Consider the following 21,878-nt stretch of genomic DNA (forward strand, 5'->3'; position numbering starts at 1 on the left):
TGTTCGTTTACTTACTCCATCCTGTTTTAAAATAAAAATTACCACAATCACTTCGGACACATGACAATTTGCTTGTACCTGTCCGTGTTAATGTAACTTTGGAGCAAATTTGACGTTAAATTGAAATTGATTCATATCAAATCTTTTTTAAATGCATTAGACATCGAATAGTACCGTTTATATTTCAATTATGGAAGGTATAATTTGCACATTTTAAAATGCATGTAGGTTACAAACGGAAACTTTTGATGTCAGCCATAGCACACATGAGAAGTTAATTCTCTTACACTCCGAAAAGAAAATTTTGCAACCTTTGCAAAACGTTAGAATTCTGCACAAGCCACTCTAATCTTCCTAAGAACCCGCACTAGATAATTGTTGCTCGTACATTATAATTATCGTAGATTTATGTCTAGGTTCTCCCAAGGCTAGTATAAAGAATAACCCGAAATGTTTTAGCGGTGTCTGTAATTTAGTAACCAATCCGTTTCATGATGCAAAGAAAATAAAATGCAAATGCAGGACCCAACTTTATTGTAACCAACAGTCAAGCACCATTGAAAGTAACATGTGGGTAGAATGGAAAATAAGGAAGGTTTTGTTTGACGACAGATGTTGAGCACAGTAAAGTGTCCTTCATAAGTTTTAAGATTGGCGGATCGCAAACTAATTGAAGGAAGTTCGTACAGAGGAATTTTTAATTAAGGGATGAAAGATCTTTTACAAAGGATTAGAGGCTTTATTAATTACGAAATTATTTTCAAAGGCTGGCTTTACATAATGGGAAAAGAACGCAAACTTGGCGATATGTAGGAGCAACGAGCTGATAAAAGTAATTATATTAAAGGTCATTTCGTGCCGGAAATTATCGACGTGGTTTTACTATTTCTTGGATTTGGTGGATATTGAGTGTTTTGGTAGATTGCGTCATTTATCAGGAACTTGTACGTTTAAACAAAACCCTTTACAAAATTCAATTAAACAGAGTTTGATAATATGAAAGGCAACAATGCCGGATAAAAAGTCCACTTTCTATTGTCGGAACAACAATGCTTTCAACGTGTAGTTTACAGATATTCCTGTCTAATTCAGTGTCATTGTAAGATGATTTTTCAGGGATAACACTTTGCTCCGGTTAAAATTACAAAAAACACAAAAGCGTGTGTGCCATTATGCAAACGACTAAACGTTTTATGCAAAACTTTCCCAAACTTTTTATCTGACTCATACTTTGGATACAAAGATAATTACTTATGAAAGTTACTAAACATCATGTGTCTGATACTGTAACGTGACATACTCAATTCTAACATCTGCACTCACAATAATAGCTTTTTCTCAAGAGTGAAAGTAAATTCACGTTTACGACAAATCATAGAAAAACGCATAGAAACTTCAAAGTTAAAAGGGCTTTTGTCAGTTCTAATGCTTGTTTACTTTCAAGTCTAACGGATATATGCTGATACCATTCTGTTGTCTACAAACGTTCAAGTAAATACATAATGTAACAATGCCAATGTCAGTGTTCAATAGACTAGTTAGATCACGAAATCACAGATCCTTCAATGTCAACGTAAATAAAATGGTATTGCTAACTTATGGCCTTCGTAATGAAAAAACAGATATTTTTTAATTTCCTACTCTATTCGGTATTATAGAACTCTTCAATGCAGATCACAATACTCCGTTTTATTTGAAAGCACAACATATTGGATCTAACGGAGTAAAACGAGAGCACATGTGCGCTCAAGTAAACTTTAATTTCGTCCTTTAACATCACCCATAACTTCTGAAAGCTGCATATTTTAATAAAATTCAGTGTAAAGTGCACGATACCAATCCAACTGAATACGGTTGATAACTGAAACGTAAATTCAGAATTTATAAAAAATTAAAAATGGTAATATTTGGTTTAACGACAATATCACAGTATTCATGCCACAATACGTGTTGCCTTTTATGGCTATATTTCCCCACTAGATAGATTATAACAATTTATGTAGCAAGTTTATCGTTTTAAGAATAAGAAGTTTTTTTTACTTTTACATCGTGTTTGTCATTGAAAAAGTGAAATTTTCATGAATATGAAAACTCACACTCGTCTTTGACAGCATTCAGAAGCGATAATATTCTTCTTGATGTAAGACTTTGTGGGATGATATCGAAGTTCAGCCTCCGCAAATTCTGTTGTCCTTGCGAATAAAAACATTGACTGTAAATATTAGTGCAAAGTTTATTTTGTAAGTAGTTGTACACACAGTTTATGAGAAACAAAATTACCTATCTGCTCCCACGGCTTGAACACTTTACGTCAACAATCAAAAAACTATTTAACGGTGAAAACTGTTAGATATTCATACAATAAGTTAAACCATAACTTTTTCATTTTATTTCAATTGCACAAAGCGTAAATAAACGCAGCAAAACAACAAGCAAGTAAAGAAAATAACTTGGCAAATACAGCATTGCAGATCCTTTGCCTTTTTAGTTGTGATATTTCATTTGTAATACACTGAGATAGTAGTTTTAATTCAAAATCTCAAGTGATTACCAAAAGAACGCCTGGCTCGATGGACCGGATTGGGCGAACTAATGGAACTGTGCCAACTGTGGGGGCGACGTTTGGATCCCACTGAAGACTCAGCCCTCGTCCTGAAAGCTGCCGCTCTGCTGCTCGAACTAGCCATGTGTTACAGATATTTTGATATATGAATTACGTGGGATCCAATAATGTATTACACTTGCCGACGATTGAACACGACGAAGCTCCCAACAATCGCATGTTCTTCACACTATTATTTTTACTTATTCATATTGTAAGAACAAGACAAGGCAGACTCCTGAGAGAGCTACATTCAAGTGATATGAAGAATCGTAGAAATTTTTATCGACATCGTCTCCAGAGATTTTGAAGACAAAGACATTGAAAAATATGGAAGTAGCGTCTTGGTTAAGATTTTGATGAATCCGAATGAGTGATTTTCTGATTATATGGGGGCTTGAACAGTAGCCGCCATTGTAATTTTCATTTTGTACCGAATACAATGCATTCCTTTGTAAATTCAACTTTAATTAACATTTCAATTTCAAGCAAAAATTCTAATTTGTTACTCGAAATTTAATCTGGAATAAGACGTTTGCTTAAAGCTGGCAGAGTCAAGGAAATAACACGCTTATCCAGTGATAACAGTTTGTCGTCGAGATTTATTCAAACAATATATCAGATCAAATCTTTTGATTAAATATAGATCTCCCATCATCTCTCCATTTATAAAATTCTGATAACACGTCAACTGTTAGTTTCCTGTCGTCAAAATTGTACAAACTCCGAATGAACCAAAGGCACGTGTTCAGGATCCTGAAAAGCAAACTACAAGAACGGTTATCTTTGTCTGACGTTTCCCTGGAACCTCGTATCAAAGAATACAGCAGAAATGCGGAATCGATACCTTATCCGCTTATATCACTTCCAGAGTTACATTTCTAGTTTAATTTAAAAGTTTACAAGGGAGCTAGTGAATTGTGAAAATTACAAGCGGAGTCCCGGATCAAACATCAAGTCACGGAAAGAAAATGTTTAAAGGAAATCGGAAAGAAATGTATACATTTTTTATCAATTCTAGGCGATTTTTGGCAAATCCGGACATTATTTGTGTTGCCACACTAAAAGAAAAACAAGAAACAATTATTTGTGAACCGTGGGGATTCAACAAATGGTCCGAAACGCAGTTTGGTCGCTAGGGACGTGATTTTTCGCATTTCTCTTATAAAATATCTAACACGTATTTCCTAATGTACACAATGTTAATGGCCAAGCATTTTCAGAGTGTAGGCGACTATTGGCGGTTAAATAAATGGAACTGATATTTTCTTTATAGTATCTAAATACTTGTTGAAGTAGTGTCAAAAGTGAACGAAAGATTATGTATTATAGGTATGTACACTATTATAAGTTCTTCATAAATATAATGTTTCAAAGTGAATTCGATAAACAATAGCGAAAATAATGAAGAAAGAATTATTTTAGAATGCACATTGAGTTATAGACTAAATGCTTCTTTTGAAAGTTTTCTCTTATCATTATTAGAAGTTTTTGGATTCCACATCGCATCCCTGAAATTGTTCTTCACCATCATCCCGTTGCTTTCATACTATAATCCAGAAAAAATTCAAGTAAAAATGTAGAAAAATAACTAATTTGAAAAACTAACTCGATCATCAAGGAGTTTTCTAATCTGCTTTATTTTGTTCAGCGATATATTTAAAACCACTTTGAATCTAAGTCCATGGATATAAACTTCAACTCTTTAAACATTGCTTCCTTTTGATGAAACCGCCAAAAATTAATACTTCTAGTTGTTTTGTCTACAAAATTGTTACTGTAAAAAAATACCGTAAAAAAATTAAACAAAAACATTTAAAAATTACAGAACCTTCGAATGTTTCTAACAACGCCTCTTCAATTTTTTAACCCAACTTATATCTCCAGGAAAGTCCCAAAAGGATCCTTAGCTTAAATCTCCGTTTATCAGCTATTGCCAATTTACTTCCAACAAACTATACTCACTTCATTATTGCTATCAAGCACGTTATTTATTAGTCTACCAGCATTAAGGAACACCGCTAAAATTAAGTATAGCGTAAATCAATAACTGAAGGAATTCTTCACCTAATGAAAAGTTCCGGAAATTCCGAGCATTATACCGTCTTTAATCCTTGAACAATTAAGACCTAATTTAATAAATAAACGAGACTTGGGAATTGTGTTTATTTTATAAAATCTGAACAATGGAGATGTTGCATTGTAGTTATCCAACCACAAAGATGCGTGAGTTGGAAAAGAAAACACAAAGCTAAACAAACTCATCAGTATGAAGATGAAACTCGCGTTTTTCTATAGCGTTGAAGGGGAAATCTCGAGAGTACATACCAAGGAAAAACCTTCATCATCGTTAATCTCCCATTCCCCTGATAACACATATTATGTCACATTTTTATGGATGTGTTTCTAAAATTTTGACCAGAAACAAATCTAAAGTTAGCAAAAGTTTTGAATCTCTTCCAAAAAATCTACACCTGCATTTTGTTAGATTTACCAATAGACACAATTTGATCTCTTTTGAATTTATTTTTCTGTACAAGATCACGCCACGTGTTACAGATTGGTTATCTGACACAAAATTAACCTCGAATGTAGCTGCCAGAAAAAGCCCACAAAAAACAAACCACGTTCATCTACCGACATTCTATACGAAAACCGAAACGTCACTTTTCGCGATTAACTGCGTACATAATTACTTTCCATCACATTCGCACTTTGGACAAAAAGGAACTGCTGCGTCGTGACGCCTGTCGTCTTCACTATTGGAATTTTGAAGCGCAGTCGCACAACCGGAACAGGAAATACCTTGCTGAACATATGCGACGTATCTAACAGTAAGTGCTTTTAATTAAAATACTTTATTCTAAACAATGGTAATTGTCAAGTTCATCAAGATTGAAACTTGTCGCAGAAACAAAGACAGTATGTGACCGATTGTTCTTCTATTAAAAGATAATGAAGTTCAAGTAATCCATAAATCTCGTTGTTTTCTCCGTGAACGACGCTATAAAATTGTGCAACTTTATCAATACAAAGAATTCATTTGTAGTGTTGGAACTATCATACCAAGGGCTATAAAACGTAGTGGGCCCCATCTGTTTTAAAGACGATTTATTAACCCAATTCGATAAGGAAACAATGTGATCGGGAATAACTTTAATTGAAAAAGCATTTCCCGGGAGTTTTTTTGCTTGAAGCGTCTAACATTGTATGAAACTTTATTGACTCCTTTAATGCGAGTTTGGACAGTTAGCTCTGCATGTTTACACAAGACATCCAATAAAATAGTCAAAATTTGTCGTCTCAAAAATAAACATCCTGTTGAAGAAAATTGTATTGATTGCCTTTACTACAGACACACAAATGGCATAAAAAAATCCACATTCAGGCGACGATAAACTCAAGTCTGAGTGAAGGACTAAATTTAATTGAATGCCTTTCAAAGTGCTTCATTGAATTATGTGAAAGTCGGAAAATGCTACAGAAGCTTCAAGCTCCGTCTCCAGAACTTAATTGGGTCAGTGCTAAAACTAGATCAACAATTACTTCGAAAGCAAATTTTTACTCACTCAAAGAAAAACGGATAAACGCGACAAATTTCAAACCTCTGGGCTGTAAAAGCTGCTTTATTAGAACGAAAAATGAAATATTGCACAGTTTGCGTTAAAAGTCATATTTCTTAAGAAAACTGTCATCGTTAGGTGTCCTACATTTTATCACGTTTCGTGGACATCGTTTTGACTTGCTCCATTACATGAATTCCGGAGAAAATGAATCACTACTACCATGAACGAAGCGAATTACAGATAAACTCCCTCAAGAAAAAAGTTAAAACAGTAAGAAAAACCTTTTTTAGTCTCTAAATATTGGTAGCTCTGTAATTTTGACATTCCAAGCGGAGTTACCAACACAATTAAACTAAAAAACAAAACGCAGGTAAAAATAATGAAGATCTACATCCATTGCAAAGCTATTAATCACTCAAGACAGCTGTCTTAAAATGTGTATTATTACTTAGCCGACAGGATTTCCAAAATAAAATCTCGAGCGCTTAACATTCTACTGGATTAAGAAAAAAATGACAAAGAGTAATTTTCTGTGTGAAAAATTCAGGTGAATAACCTGCAGTTTTACGTAATTTATGCAAGTTCCACTTATTTTCTTTTCGCCTAATTACTGCAGCGACGACTTCCTACAATTTAACATTATACTAATTCGTCTATATGCATGTAGAACGGCAGGTTAATAGCAACAAAAATAAATATTAATATAAAAATTTCTCGCACTTCATAGACAATGCACATTTCGTGCCGATATGAGTTTATACCATACGATCCAATAAACGCAGTGTCTATGCAGGCTTTGGAATTTGATTATTAATTTAATTAATTATTAATTTATTATTGAATTGTGTTACGTCGACATAGATATGTATATTTTATAACAGTGCTACCAAATAATAAAAAAGTACCAGGCTACAACGTTTACTGGATACTGTTTTTTGATCATACGCAATTTGCAGATTACAACTAAAATAACATCTGTAAGACAGACGTTGCTGTAATAACGTAGACAATTTGTCCTCATCTTTATTATTATGAAAAACATTATGCCATATGGTTAAAAAAACTTAAAACTTGTTATTCTTGCCTTGTTTCCTTGAATCAGAAATTTATATTCATTTGATTGTTTATACAGAATGTTTCAGATTTGCCGCAAAAAACATACAAAAAGGAAGAGCCAATTTCACATCGTCTTCTTTAAAAAGTTATAGCGCTTTAAAATTGATAACATTCAACTGTTTTATTTAAAAAATTTGTAGATAAAACAACAAATAATAATCCACGACTTTCATTCATAAAAATCTAGATTTTCCTTTTTTTTCTGGTCATTATTTTTATAAATTTTCGATTGATTTTCTAATAGCAAACATATTGCGCAATGTGTCATTGTTTACGCTGTATGTTGCAATGACTAAAGTTCTGCCTAATTGTTGTCTTTTGATTTCATGAATTGTTACAAATGTGGCCATTTTATTTCTGATGAAAGTTCGAATTTCTTTAAACTAACACAACAAAATGAAATGCTAAATGTAAATTATGGTAAACATTAACAGTTTATGATAATACTTCTGTGATTTTTTGCGTCATTTTTGGAACACCCGTCTAAAACTTTCCAGTCTAGTATCTTTGTTATTCATAAATGCGTTTTAATGAAATTCAAAAGCAAATTAACTGAAGTGTATTTTGAATTTTTCAATGCAGACGACACCTTTTTCTTAAGAAGAATAACTTTATTTGTTTTAATTTAAATTGAAATAATTTAAAATAAGCTTTTTAAATACAGCAAAAACTAAGATAAGTTTTCAAATAAAGCGTTTCATTTTTTTTTCCTTGAATTGCTGAATCCTTTTTAAATTGCTAGATTTCATTTATATTTTTAAATAAATAAGAGTATTTCGGCTGTCCCAAGCAAAAACACAGTATCTGCTTTTTAATACATTTTTCCCTGGACCTAGAAATGACTTATTTAAAATGCCTTCACAAATGATTTTAACATCACACTTGCCATTTATCTTTTTGTCATTTCAAAATGACAAAAGTAGAGTTGAAATCATTTGTGAAAGCGTTTTAAATAAGCCATTTATAGGTCCAGTGAAAAATTTATCAAAAAGCAGATTACTGTGTTTTTGCTTGGAGCAGCCGATTTGTTTCAGTTTTATTTTTTATCTCTTGTGCTCTTGCCTTTTTAATGTTTGCTGAATTCTTCCCTCCGTCAATTTCAACATAAGAGGAAGTATCATGAATATCTTCAAAATAACTAGCAAACCTCATTAGTCCATTAATTGTCTGGTGGATTATCAAATTACAGATTACATAATGTATGACCGGAATCGGTTCCTGCTCTGAGCCGTGTATGTAATCCTGGTAAAAAGGGTCGCTCATAAACAATGTAAATGGCCAAGAGTAAACTCCATGAGTGTTAAGGTTTTCTAATAAGTTTATAGGGTGTTAACTTATTAGGTAACTTAAACGGTGTTGAGATTAGGTTCATGTATCAGTTTGACATCTTGAAGTTATGTATTTATTAACAAACGCAATGGTCAGAGCTGCCATATGTATATAAGGAAAAAACTAGCCTCCTAGACGATGTCAACACGATTTTTTTGTAGGTATTTCGGCCCCGACTTTCTGCCAATTCTGATTCCATAATCCAAATTCCAATTAAAAATATTTTAAAGAAGTCTGAAATCATCTCGCTTTTGATAATGAATACTTCATTAAAAACCTTTCAGTTGGGAAGAAATCATTGTTGCGGCAATTCAGGAAGTGGCCGTAAAAGCTTTAGAAACAGGGTTAAAAGTATTCCTGTGTTTCGGATCGATAACAATGAAATAACAGTACGAACAACCAATCGAAGAAGAGAATAAATTTTTACGTTTTTAATTTCTTAAAGCAAATCTCGTTTTACCACCCTTGGATACATTAATGACTGTCAACCTTCAACAAGCTGATGCAGCAGGTGCTGATTTAAATTCGTAAAGGGTCAATGAACAGACAAGGGTAGAAAATTTCAATTACAAGTTCATCACCGTTTAATGCAATTTCGACGAAAACTTCGTAACATCTAATAGAATTAATTGTCACCAAGCTCGCAATTTAGCAACATCTATAATTAGTAGGCTTCCATCAGCGTAAACAGTATAATTATTGATATAACCGAATATAACAATAGTTGAATGGGTAGTTAGCATGGTTTTCTTGTGTAAATAAATTGTTACTTGTAACAGGAATAATAGTACTTTGAAGGTTCCATTCGTTCTTTCATGACTCTTTTTAAGAGGTAATTGCATATGCGTGTTTTATTGTGGTATAGGTAAGTAAGACGTGTGTGCTAAATGGGATTTTTAAACTTGTTATCAGTTGCGCTACATTTGAAATTATAAAATACGGCATCCAATTGGTATTACCCTTGCAATGTTTAAAGACATTGTTATACTCCGTATGGAAATCTACTTTCATTATGAATAGAACTACATAAATTGTACATAATAACATAACCATTGTTCATATTAAAATGAACAGATTCACAGATAACCTTAGGTCATCATTATTGCCTACAACGTTATTTCTGTTTAATGTATTTATGTATTAGCAATATTCTCTATTTATTTTACTGTTACAATAAGATTACAACAAATCGAAACTAACGGTCCCAAGTATTGTGGCAATTCTCCAGCCAACAAAAGAATCGATACGAAAGTTTCTTGTAATTTGGCAGTTGAAGTTGTGGTTTTGCCAAAAAACAAACCTGAAAATGGGTACAGTATAAATAAAAGAGAAATTCTGCGAAATTCGAGGGGGTACGAAAACAGTCGAGTTTCCAAGTGAGTGTCAGAGTCGGTCTTACTAAAATCCAACTGTACTAAAAATACCAAACATTAGACGACTTCATAAATATTGATTTCAAATAAAAATTGTATTATTTCCCAGGTCTTTGATCTCATGAAGATGACAATTGCCAAAATCCAATTATTAATGACCCGTAAGAAAAAGGTTTCCGTGGATGTTGTCGGGAGACAAAAACTGTATCTTTCGGGTATAATTCAAATATAATAAGGTTGTCATCTTCAGGAACTTACGAGATGAGTTCTCTGTTGGCGGTTTCCTTGTTCTAGATAAACTCACGATATGAGAAACAAATCCTTACTTGGTCAATTTTCACAAGTAAAATAAAACGTGACTTGCAAGGAAGTAGAAGAAACTCCTGGATTCGGGAAGAGATTATCGCAGATGAAATCAAGTTATTATTTCTGGTAATAGCGTTTTAATGTGCATGTTTATTTACCCAGCATGGACAAGGCATGTGAACTCTTATCCACATAACTGTAATAAATAAAAAAAGACATGGAAAATAAAAATAGCATAATGTGTTCCTCCACAATTGCTTTTAATTAAAAAAATAAAGTGCGCTCTTGGAACCAATAAAAATAGCGCGCCATAAATCATATTTAAACGAATAAATCAATGTGTAGGGGTAAGAACCTCAGAAGTACAATATAAATATAGGCTATTCCAAAATAAAACCATTGTATTATAACTGGAAGGTTTTATACTAACCTTATATTATAAACTGTTGACCATGTATTCCAAAATTTAATCCACGAACATTATTGTCACGATTTTAGACACAAGTTCACTTAAAAATACGAATGTTTATTAGAAAAACACAAAAGCTACAACTACAACACACTCAACTCCCATCTCGGCATTTGATGGAAACGACAAACGACTGAAATACCGAAGAAAGGTTCTAAAGCGCATGAGCTGAAGCACATCAAGCTCCAACGTACGTTCAGAGCTTAAAAAGTTCGCACGTTTATTAAAAATAAACCCAAAAATTAGTCAAAAGCTTCATTTTTATTGTTTTTTTTAGAATGTAAAGCAATGATGGTTGTAAATATGAGTTTCAATGCCTATGAATGGACGTTTTGAATGTTTGATTGATGATTTAATACTTGCGCGAGCAGATGTTCAGCGGTTCTGAAAATGCGTGAAATCGTAAAACAAAACCAGCAACCCAAAATACATTTTTTATATCAAATCTTCAAAAATATGCGCACCTAATTTACAAGATGATAAATTATAAAATAAAAAATTGACAACGTTTTTAAATTTTGTCTGGTATTTAAAAATATGCCTTTTCGTAGTGCATGAATAAAAACCACTATTTTTAAACCGCTAAATAGGGTTGAAAATAGTACGTTTCAAACCAAAAGCCAAAAATATTGTTTTCAGTTTACTACCAAATAGCGCACAAAACCGGTACAAATATTGTGTTAATCATGGTGCAAAAAAGTTTTTCTTATCTTGGTGTACAAACTACTGAGCGTTTATTAATCAAAAATTTCCGAAATTTCTGAAAGAATAATAGATGAAGGAATCCTACGCTAAACTTTTTTGTTTTCCTTTTTACAAAATTGAAAACGCATTTTATTTAAAAATGTAGTTGCCAACCTAACAACTTAAGCCAAAAATTATACAAAAAAAATAAAAAAATAAGTATGTGATTTCAAAACGTTCATCATTTTTGAAAACTTGTGTAGACACAATAATTTAAAAGAATATGTAACTGTTACATGTATAGAAAGGAACCTAAAAATACGCATTTTTTTTTCAAAAATTTAATTGCATGCATTAGAGTTTTTCACCGAATGATAAAAACTAAAAAAATAGAGGCAAAACAATCTTAGGTATTTATACATTTTTGACTTCTTTCTTTACTGGAATGAAAAGTACAGTTGACTCACAATGATTCAAGGTTTTTGGATTCCCAAACCTTTGATTCCTTGAATAAATCGAAAAAAAAACAATACAATATACTAAAATGAATCAGCTGTTTTCATTTAAGTCGGAACCAGGGAGATTCTACAGAGTGTTTTTGAAATGCATGTACAAAAGAGTTCAGCGTTATTCCAGAAGGAGTGTGAAGTATGAAAAACCAAGACTTTCTTTAAAACATTTTTCTCTTAATAAGCTCAATTTGTGAGAAAAAATTTCCACAACTTTTGTGCATGCATTTCAAAAACATTTTGTATAATTTGAAGAGAAACCAATCTTCTTAACAAAAAATTAAGTTATTGATTTGAAGTTAATTTCTTAATAATTGAAGATTTTATAATAAATCAAAATTCTGTTTTGAATTCTCCAGAGTCGACTGTATTTAACCTTTTTGTCCCAAACTGCCCCACGGTTTGAGATTCACTGGACTTGTCTCCCACCCCTTCTCATCACCTAGTAATTTACGTTTTCAAAGGTTTGTCACCACAATGACATGACCACAACTGTCAACGTCAAACCTGTCATGTTTCTTTTCAATTTTTGCTCGTAAACATTGCAACGGAAATACTTTTGGTTCCGAACCATATTTACAATAGTTTCTTTAATTTTATTATAACTTTCCATAATGACTTCTATGCCTGTTAGTTCATCAACTCTTCTACCACTTGGTAAGTTTAATAAAAATTGAGGTTATATCAACCGGTGTTTTTTCACAATTTTCTTTTAGAATTGGTAGATAAATGCATAGGATCTAGAATACACATTATTATGAAAAATGATAAAGAAATTGTGGGAACACTTTTAGGATTTGATGATTTCGTTAATATGTTGTTAGAAGATGTGACTGAATATGAAACCACACCTGAAGGGAGAAGAATCACCAAACTTGATCAGATTTTACTTAATGGAAATAATATAACCATGGTAAGGATTTGAATTTTCAAGAACTCCAAACGCTTATTTGTGTGAATTTCAGCTTGTTCCAGGTGGAGAGATGCCAGAATAATTTTTATAGAATTTCTAACAATTAAATTTATAAGGAAAAAATTCTGTTTTTTATTGATCACCGTTCAACAAATTCTTTGTTGAATATCCATCGAAGTTCATGTACTCCAACTAACCAGTTGGTGTTTTACTGGTTGCGGCATTTTTGAAACATTTCTGATTGATTTATTTAATATGAAGTAAAAGAAATAAAACACTATTTTATTTATATTCATTTATAGAAATAGAATAGACATTTTTAATCACAGTTAGAAACACTATTCACTTGAGTTTTTCTTTTAAACTACACTCTAGGGAATCTGAAACTTGTTAAAGTTAATCTCGGAAAATACTGTATTTAGGTTGCATTAAACTTCTTACAATCAACGCATCATAAACTCGTAAACCTTCAACCACAATTTGTAATACATTTTGATTGGGGAAGACCACATGTTACGTTTTTTGATCATTTTTAAAATTTGTAATGATTAGGCATTTAAGGAAAGATAGCATGTGGTCAACCTTAACTATTTTTGTACAGTTTTATCTACTAAGTTAGAAGCTTAAGTTTCGATGTAACTAACAAATATTAGTACTGCAAAGGCAACTAATTGTCTTCCCGCACCATAAGTGAGCCACTTCGCCATCACAGTCTTCTAGTAATACCTAAGTAAATTACATTTCTAGGAATGTGGGACAAGACTTATCTGCCACAAAACTACAACATTTTGATAATGCTACATTTGAATCTACCTAAAATTTTGATAGGAGAAAGAGTCGCATTAATAAACAAATGTGATAAAAATGTCTACAGTTAAGAAAAAATAAAACCCACAAGCAGTTTTATTTAAAGAGTGCAACTCTAATTAGTTAGTGATATTTTACAAATTACCATTTTTGATCGGGTATATCGGCAATACATCCATGTCACAAAAATATAGACATGACTGCCATTAATACTGTTTTAACTTCTCAACGTAAATAAAATAAATTATCACTTCTTAGAAAATAAAATGGCTACATTAAGTATATTGTTACTTAAATTAAATTAACATAAAGCCACACTGGCATCAACAATAACAAAATAATTAAGTCACTCAATTTTGCAAACCTGTTCATTGAATATAGGAAGTATACCTTAAGTAACGGAAATGTAGTCGTTAAGTAACTTATCCCGGAAGTGGTGCCTCCGCGTAGAAGTCAGGTTCGTCGTCATCGGCATCCGGTTGGTCTCCATCAAGCTGAAATAATTAAACAACTTTATCAGTTAGGCATTACAACGGTGTGTTTGTTTGAATGTAAAAAATCGATTACTTGATGCATATCTAGTTCTAGAGAACAGAAGCTTTGATTTCGCTCAGTGTAGGATGATTAATAATATGAACATGCTGTATATTTTTGAATAACAGAAAAAACTTTAAATTTAGTGACTATAATGGCACTTTAAAACATCTCTTAAATTTATTCCCATTTTCAGCTATCAGTTTACTGCCAAATTAAGATTCGTAAAATATTCGTGTCCTTCCAAAGAGGTATTGATTACAAAAAAGAGACACGCTACCAGGTTATCAAATAACACACCTTTAGATTTTACATAACGCAACAATCAGCTACCAGAATATTACTGCAATCCCTGTAACGTTCATTAAGATGTCTCGAAAGCACTAAAATGACCATAAACTTTTAATGATAGCGATATTTAAATGTGAAAAATACGCAAATCCCTTCACCGCCTTGGACTTTCAAATATTTACACCAAGCTATAAACATGAGCATTTAAAGAAAGGGTGAAGATTAGTGGCACCTCGGCTCTATTTATAGTAGTTAAAATGTGAGTTTCCAGACGATTTCAAAAGAACTCAACTCATGTTTCCGTTTTAAGTCGAACAATTTTCTATGAGTTATTCACCGTGTTTTTTATTATTAAATTTTTGCACGCGCCTAACTGTTAACACTTATTTGTCGGTAATAGTCATTGTTAATTACTGGCAGACCAGAGCGATAGGTGAACTGAATTTTTATAGTGATATACCAATTATAATTCTTTGTTTGCAAAACTCCATTACAGTGACCAATACACCATGGATTTCTAAGCAATGAATACTTGCAAGACTCATTGGATGACTCGCGATAAAATCTTTTGATTATTACGAAGACAATAAATATTCAAAGGTTACTGGGGATGGCAGTAAATCCTGTTGTATTATTCAGTGCTGCATATTATACCATTCATTCGCAAACATAAAAGACTTTTTTTTTGAATTTCAAGTTGGAATGTTAAACACAACTAGTATTAATAAGTCTCAACGATTTTTAGTAATACTTCATTACCTGAAAGTACGAAGTAAATCGCGAGGTAACTCAAGAAGTGACAAAACAATCCATTCCGCATATCATGAGCGTAAAATAAAACGAACGAAGGACAATAGCAAACCTTGAATTCACCGAGTTCGATGTTCCGCGACAAATTTGTCTTTCTCAATGAGAATTTCACTGCAGATTTGAAAGTCGGCTCTCGATTTTAAAACTTCATTGATTTAACTTCTGTTTACACAGATTCTTTGCATGTATTATCTATGTTGCAACCAATGGGGTGATTAATCCATTGTTTACATGTACTTAAGACTGTAAACAACTGTAATTGTGCATTATGATCGTTGCGTTTATAAACAATGCTGTTTTCAACTTTCTTCTTGTGAAAACAAGCTCGGTGGCAATCAATGAGCGATCATATCAACAACTGCAACTGTTTTTTCTTATCTTATCAACGCTTTTAGAGGCGACGTTCCAATTATTTTATTGGGCTTTTTTCAAAGTTCTTTTCAATTAACCATAAATCTTCAAGTCGCCAGGAACGAGAAACCTGATTAATCAGCCGGACGCAGATAAGACAAATATGTTTTCAACAAATTAAGCTATCACAAACATTCTTTTCTCTATTTCTACTGTTGTGGAAGACTTACCGCTCTCAATTCTCTTGGGGAAAAAATGCGATTCAAATAACTTCGCAACGGAACCATCAGAACCAAGAAGAAAGGAAAAGCGAGAGATGCTTCAGTTGATTTCACAATCCATAGAATAACCAAACACATAATTTGGATCAGAGTATACAGATGCATTTTGGCAGTTTTCACCTGAAAAATAATAATAATGAATTAAAATTGCAGACAAGGTCTAAAGTTGCTATTTTAATAGACTTTAGGCAATATCGTTTTGTTATGTTTTAGTAGAACAGGGAATAAAAAATTGGATTATTTATCTATTTAATAAGCTAATTGTGTTGTGGTTTTTACCAAGGTTAATTTTTACACTTCAGTGGAATGCATAACAAATGAGTCTTTACAATACATTATTATTTTATCAGTTTTTGTAGATTAAAATTAAAAAAATGCCAACCTGTTATCTTTTATTTAAATAAACTAAAATTCTCATTCAAATTTTACTTTTTTTGCATTGAGGTTATTACCACGTCCAGAAGCTCGATAAAATTACTGTGTTAATTACTTGTTTGAAGTTTCAACCACTTTCCGAAGTATAAATATAAATAATTGCTAAACTCAGTTCGGCACTTGCAATTTAATCTCCGGTATCATAATAAACCAACGGAAACTTTAAAGAAACGATAATTAACTTTACTGGAAATCAGTGGAATGCACGAACGTGATCTTTTTAATATACACAGAGTTGTTTTTAATTTTTATCATTGTTTAATTGAATAATTTGTCTCCATTCCTAGATTAAAAGAAAGAAAAGACTATCTTTGGATAGATCAAACTGAATTTGGAACCAATTTTAAAAGCATTCGTGTCACATGTTTGCGTTAACGATCGATAGCACCATATCAACAAATATTTGAGAAAACATAAGATAAACGTTTTGGGACAGTTGGGTTTGGCGACTTTTTGGTGTAGTTTGGAGGTGTGTGAATAAAAAATATAAATTTTTTAGTGTTCAGTAGACAGTTTTAAAACACAAATTAATCAGATTTAAACCTAATCTTTCAGAATCCAATTAACAATTTCATATTTTCACATTAGCGCCTCATAAACACATATCGAAAATATTTTATACAATTTTGGAAATTTTTGTTGAATTTAGAGTTCCAAATATTGTGACAATAATGTTGAAAAAGTGAATTTTACGATATTTTTGATATGAATATTCCGAAGCTGAAAAATTTGGATCAGTTTAACTTGTCATCTTAATAAGGAAGTTTTAATATTAAATTTTCGGCAGAAATAACTGCCATAAAATGTAATTATGTGTTATACAACTTTTGTGAGTACCAGCGTGTGCAATTATAGTAAATTTCAATAAACGATGTCATCAAAAATCGATAATTTTTCCTTCCATTCTTTTATTATTGCAAAACAGTTGGGAATACAATTGTGCAATTTCTTACGTTATTTAAGCATGAAATAACCGGCGGATAATCCTAACGTATTTATTTCAAATATTTGATTCAAAAAATGATTTTGCGCATGAAAGCATTAAATTCCCACCTAAACCAGTTGCCCAGCGTATTCTTATTCAATCCCAAATTTCTCTGCCTCGACTTTTTTTCCAGGAAATTAAAAAAGGTGTACATGATCGCGGTCTTGTTTTAAAAATAACCACACAAAGGGTCTATTTATGTGTTTAATGCTCGAATCGGTGTCGAACGTATCGACTTACTCCACATTTTTTTCCTTTTAAGTGAGACCGGTTTTTTGTTGAATGTTGTAAAGTTGCACGTTCATTATGCGAAACGTGTCCCAATTTAAAAATATTGCTATTGGCTTTATGAAATGTGCGTGATGCGTGTCTTCATTATCGATTTCGGTCCGGACCTGTGCGCAGAAGAACCTTCTTGTTGCAACTCTCGCCATTTCAGACACGAAGCCGTGGAAAGTAGCGAGTATTTGTCTGGTTGATTGTACTTGTCCCCACCAATGACGGCGCAGAGTCCAGAACAACCGCACATCGAGTAAGAGGGGAGCTGTACCTCGCCATCTGGATTCAACAAGCAAAGCAGAGTTGTTTCGGTGACAGTGACCCGCATGTGTTATTATTGACTGATAAAAGCGTGATAAGAGAAGTGCACTACTTTGAAATACTTTTATCGGTGATTTGGTTGTAATCTTTGGTAGACTTTGTCTAAATTTCGTGTTTTAGGAAGGGACGCTACGGGCGTGGCTGACCAGCTAAACATTAGTCATACCCGGCGTCTAACTGTCAATCTGACATCGAAATCGAAGTGAATCACAATGGTAGTGTAGGTCTAAACCGGCGTTTCCGACAATGAGTGCCAACAATGTGAATGCTCAACCCGCCCCCACCACGCAGGCGACGGCCACCATCAAGTCGCGACCCAATATCATGCCCAGCAGTTACTTGTACACCTCGAGTAGTGCCCTTTTGAACCGCAACTCTGAGAATAAACCCACGCCGCCGCCCACTCTGCCCAAATACACCTCCAGTTTCAACGCCGGGAGCGGGCTCAACAGGGACCGAGACAAGGACAGCATCGGGGGATCCTATAGACTCTCAAGTCTCGATAGACTTGCGATGCGCCAGAAGTTCATGGATCAACAAAGCCCCACTAATGGAAATGTTTCACAAACCAACGGCAACGAGGCCGCGTCCATACAGTCTAAACGGGAGATGTTCTTCAATTCCACCGACACTAAAGATTCCAATAGAATCAATAAAATGGACAAGCCACCAGAGCCTCCCGTAAAATCGCCTCCAGAAACCAAAGAAGACACTAGCAAAGAGTCCACACCGGAAATCGTCAAAGAGAGGCCTAAAGTGAAGGAACTCGACGGATACGTGGGTTTTGCTAATCTACCCAATCAAGTATACAGAAAAGCTGTGAAGAAAGGCTTCGAATTCACTCTCATGGTAGTCGGAGAATCTGGTCTCGGCAAATCCACTCTCATCAATTCCATGTTTTTGACTGAAATCTACAATAGTACAGACTACCCGGGACCCACTCAAAGACTTAAAAAGACTGTCGCTGTTGAAACCACAAGAGTTATGCTCAAAGAAAACGGCGTTAATCTTCTTTTGACCATGGTCGACACACCAGGATTTGGAGACGCTGTCGACAACAGCAACTGTTGGGCACCCGTCATTGAATATATTGAATCAAAATATGAAGACTACTTGAACTCCGAAGCTAGAGTCACAAGAAAACAAAGCCCGGACCAGCGAGTACACTGCTGTTTGTACTTCATCCAACCATCTGGGCATGGACTGAAATCTTTAGACATTGAGTTTATGAAACGGTTATGTGATAAAGTAAATATAATTCCTATTATTGCAAAAGCTGATACGTTGACATCCGACGAGTGCGCACTGTTCAAGAAACAAATCCTAAACGAAATCGCACAACACAAAATCAAGATCTACGAGTTCCCTGATACTTCAGAAGAAGACGAAGAGCACAAATTGAACAAATCTTTGAAAGAAAGAGTCCCCTTTGCCGTCGTGGGCTCGAACACCGTCATGGAAGTAGACGGCAAGAAAGTCAGAGGACGGAAATATCCCTGGGGAGTCGCAGAAGTAGAAAATTTGGAACATTGTGATTTCATCGCACTGCGGAACATGATAATACGCACACATCTCCAGGATTTAAAGGATGTCACCAATAACGTACACTACGAGAATTATAGATGCCGTAAACTAGCTGGTTTAGGCGTTGATGGGAAACCATCACGCATTTCTAATAAAAATCCACTCGCACAAATGGATGAAGAGAAACGAGAGCACGACCTCAAGATGAAGAAAATGGAAGCTGAAATGGAACAAGTCTTTGAAATGAAGGTTCGTGAAAAAAAGCAAAAGTTGAAAGACAGCGAGGGTGAATTAACAAGGCGGCATGAAACCACGAAGAAGCAGCTCGAGCAACAAGCCAAGGAATTGGATGAAAAGAGGAGACAATTTGAAATAGAAAAAGAAAACTGGGAGAAAGAGAACCAGATCACCGTGGAGGAGCTGAGAAGACGGTCCTTGGAAGGAAGCCGAGAAGCTGTAGATGGAAAGAAAGAAAAGAAGAAGAAGGGACTTTTTTAACACTAGACGTATGATTTTGGTGTGGTACCTCCTGTAACATTCATGGTAACTTTTTATTGTAAGTGACATAAACGGCAGAGTTAGTTTCGAATAGTGAGACTTTAAACACTCCCGCAATAGGTTGACATTGTTTTGAATTTTCACTAACTGCCATTATACATAGCGTAAATGTCTACGTGCCGATTTAATATTTTTTACCATGATTACATTGTGAGCTGTTTAGGACAGTACTTTTAAGAGATATAAATGGGATTATTTAACTTATACCTATAAATAAAAATAATTATTTAAAGAGAAAAGTGTCTTTTCGTGACATTTTGCTTCATGCAATGTGCCATTATTTTTTATTACTTTTATTTACAATGTATTATCTGTAAAAATAAATTCTTTTCTGACAGTATTTTTAATTCCACTATTTCATTACATTACATAATGAGTTATACCGACTGTGACTTTAAAAAAAGGCAACCTTGTGGGTCTCATACTTTCAGTTTTCTTCAAATTCAATGTTTTATTCAGCGTTCGTTGCAACAGATGCGTGCGATGCATATTTTACAATTCGCGGCGTTTTCAAAACGTATAAACATTAGAGCTCCTTTGTTTATATGGTTCGTTTTTTGTAGCTTATATTACCCGCCACAGACGAAAGGGTAATTTTAATATTGCATTTTTGTTGTTGATAAGCGGCATGCTTCATCTGTGAGACAACTTTAGAGACCTTGACTTTAAAATATACACACTTAAACTTTTTATGTCTCATCTAAGGGTATTTAATTATAGCGAAATTCTTTGATGAAGACGTCCAGGATGAGTGTACTTAAATTTGAGCGTTTTTTATGGTGGGTATAACAAGGTACCGTGACTAAATGTAGTTCATTAACTTATTTTATTCACACGAAGAAATTAGCTCCTCTTAACATTAATTAATTCACTTGTATAAATATGTATCTAAGAATTTTATTTTCTTCTGAATTACAGTAGAATCTCGATTATCCGGGTGTAAGGGTGTTCATTCGATTCACCGTGCATTACAAAAAACACACAAATCGAAAATCCACCACTTTCAACTTTTGGTTCTAATGTTAGAAAACTAAAAATTTGGAATTTCACGAGTAACAGTTGGTGTATTTTAATGAGATTTAAGTCAGTGCAGAGAGCAAAAACTAAATTATAAGTAAAAATTTTTGTCTTTGAATAGTAGTGTTCGCAAACTTAACAAAAAAGCTTGAAATAAATTCTTTTGCACTGAAAACCTTCATAATATAGGAAACTGAAAATTCAAGTGGCAGAGAAAATTTTGGAACCAAAAAAAATAAATGAAAATACCAATTTTGTGAACAGGAAAACAAAAACGTTTAACTTTATGTGTTATCATTTCAGAATTAAGAAACATTCTATTTTTAGACTCCAAGTTTTCAAATCTCAGGTTTGACGACAAATATGTCAAAAATAAAGATTTTTCGACCTCCGTTAAAAAAATTCAAAATGGACTTAATACATAAGGGTTTGACTTAAGCTGATGTGTTATGTAACCACATTTCCACTAGTGTGACGTTAAATCAAATGTCAATCATCATTTTAGTGTTTTTTTATACCAAAAAAAGCGCGAAATGGAGATTTTAACTCTGATGCTGAATCATTTCCATTCCATTCTTGTATGTAACATTTTGATTACGTCAAAGCTCAATTTACGACCCAAAAATAAACTGTCACAGTTTCCACAGTAATTAACCGGTCAGCGTCAGTTTAGATTTAGAATATGACTCGCTTACTAAAGCTATTTCAGGTAAATAATAATTTATAACATTTTTGTAATATAATTTATTTATAGCTGCAAAAACGCTATCACCCTGAAATTATCATAATCAATATTGTAGGCGTACCACCATTATTTT

At 33.4% G+C, this 21,878-nt stretch overlaps 4 protein-coding genes across 18 annotated transcripts in view; 2 read left to right on the forward strand and 2 right to left on the reverse strand.

Annotated features, from left to right (window-relative positions):
- The window catches only part of trio (trio Rho guanine nucleotide exchange factor), a 67,479-nt gene extending 56,573 nt beyond the window's left edge, over nt 1-10,906 (reverse strand). For 3 of the 5 annotated variants that reach the window (XM_088030301.1, XM_088030302.1, XM_088030300.1), the window contains exon 1: nt 2,552-2,810. In XM_088030301.1, the coding sequence (XP_087886427.1) occupies nt 2,552-2,687 (136 nt within the window). In that variant the 5' untranslated portion in view covers nt 2,688-2,810. Of the gene's footprint in view, nt 1-2,551; nt 2,818-10,722 lie in introns of those variants that run through there. The other 2 variants (XR_015769619.1, XM_088030303.1) reach the window with 2 other exon arrangements.
- A 1,506-nt stretch (nt 10,907-12,412) lies between these two features.
- Nucleotides 12,413-13,062, forward strand: LOC148178470 (U6 snRNA-associated Sm-like protein LSm5). The gene is made up of 3 exons (XM_088050523.1): nt 12,413-12,611; nt 12,671-12,867; nt 12,920-13,062. The coding sequence occupies exons 1-3, from the start codon at nt 12,569-12,571 to the stop codon at nt 12,947-12,949; spliced, it is 270 nt and encodes an 89-aa protein (XP_087906649.1). The 5' UTR covers nt 12,413-12,568; the 3' UTR covers nt 12,950-13,062.
- Nucleotides 13,063-13,147: 85 nt separating this feature from the next.
- Nucleotides 13,148-21,878, reverse strand: part of Ae2 (anion exchange protein Ae2) — a 36,489-nt gene continuing 27,758 nt past the window's right edge. For all 11 annotated transcript variants that reach the window (XM_088050518.1, XM_088050516.1, XM_088050517.1 and 8 more), the window contains 2 exons: nt 15,891-16,061; nt 13,148-14,168 (listed from right to left, as the gene is read on the reverse strand). In XM_088050518.1, coding sequence (XP_087906644.1) covers nt 14,097-14,168; nt 15,891-16,061 — 243 coding nt within the window. In that variant the 3' untranslated portion in view covers nt 13,148-14,096. The remainder of the gene's footprint in view (nt 14,169-15,890; nt 16,062-21,878) is intronic.
- Nucleotides 17,843-20,383, forward strand: pnut (septin 7-like protein pnut). The gene is made up of 2 exons (XM_088030069.1): nt 17,843-18,031; nt 18,082-20,383. Exon 2 carries the CDS (start codon nt 18,208-18,210, stop codon nt 19,981-19,983), a length of 1,776 nt encoding a protein of 591 aa, XP_087886195.1. The 5' UTR covers nt 17,843-18,031; nt 18,082-18,207; the 3' UTR covers nt 19,984-20,383.

This window comes from Gnatocerus cornutus, chromosome 2 (assembly GCF_029298725.1).
Source record: "Gnatocerus cornutus isolate USDA-ARS CGAHR chromosome 2, icGnaCorn1.1, whole genome shotgun sequence".
NCBI classification, from domain to species: Eukaryota; Metazoa; Arthropoda; class Insecta; order Coleoptera; family Tenebrionidae; genus Gnatocerus; species Gnatocerus cornutus.

Bases quoted from the DNA above. Each gene is read 5' to 3' on its own strand.
- pnut (XM_088030069.1), top strand. From the start codon at position 18,208: ATGAGTGCCAACAATGTGAATGCTCAACCCGCCCCCACCACGCAGGCG.
- LOC148178470 (XM_088050523.1), top strand. From the start codon at position 12,569: ATGACTTCTATGCCTGTTAGTTCATCAACTCTTCTACCACTTG. The intron at 12,612-12,670 runs GTAAGTTTAATA...ATTTTCTTTTAG, and splicing joins ATCAACTCTTCTACCACTTG to AATTGGTAGATAAATGCATA. The intron at 12,868-12,919 runs GTAAGGATTTGA...TGTGAATTTCAG, and splicing joins ATGGAAATAATATAACCATG to CTTGTTCCAGGTGGAGAGAT.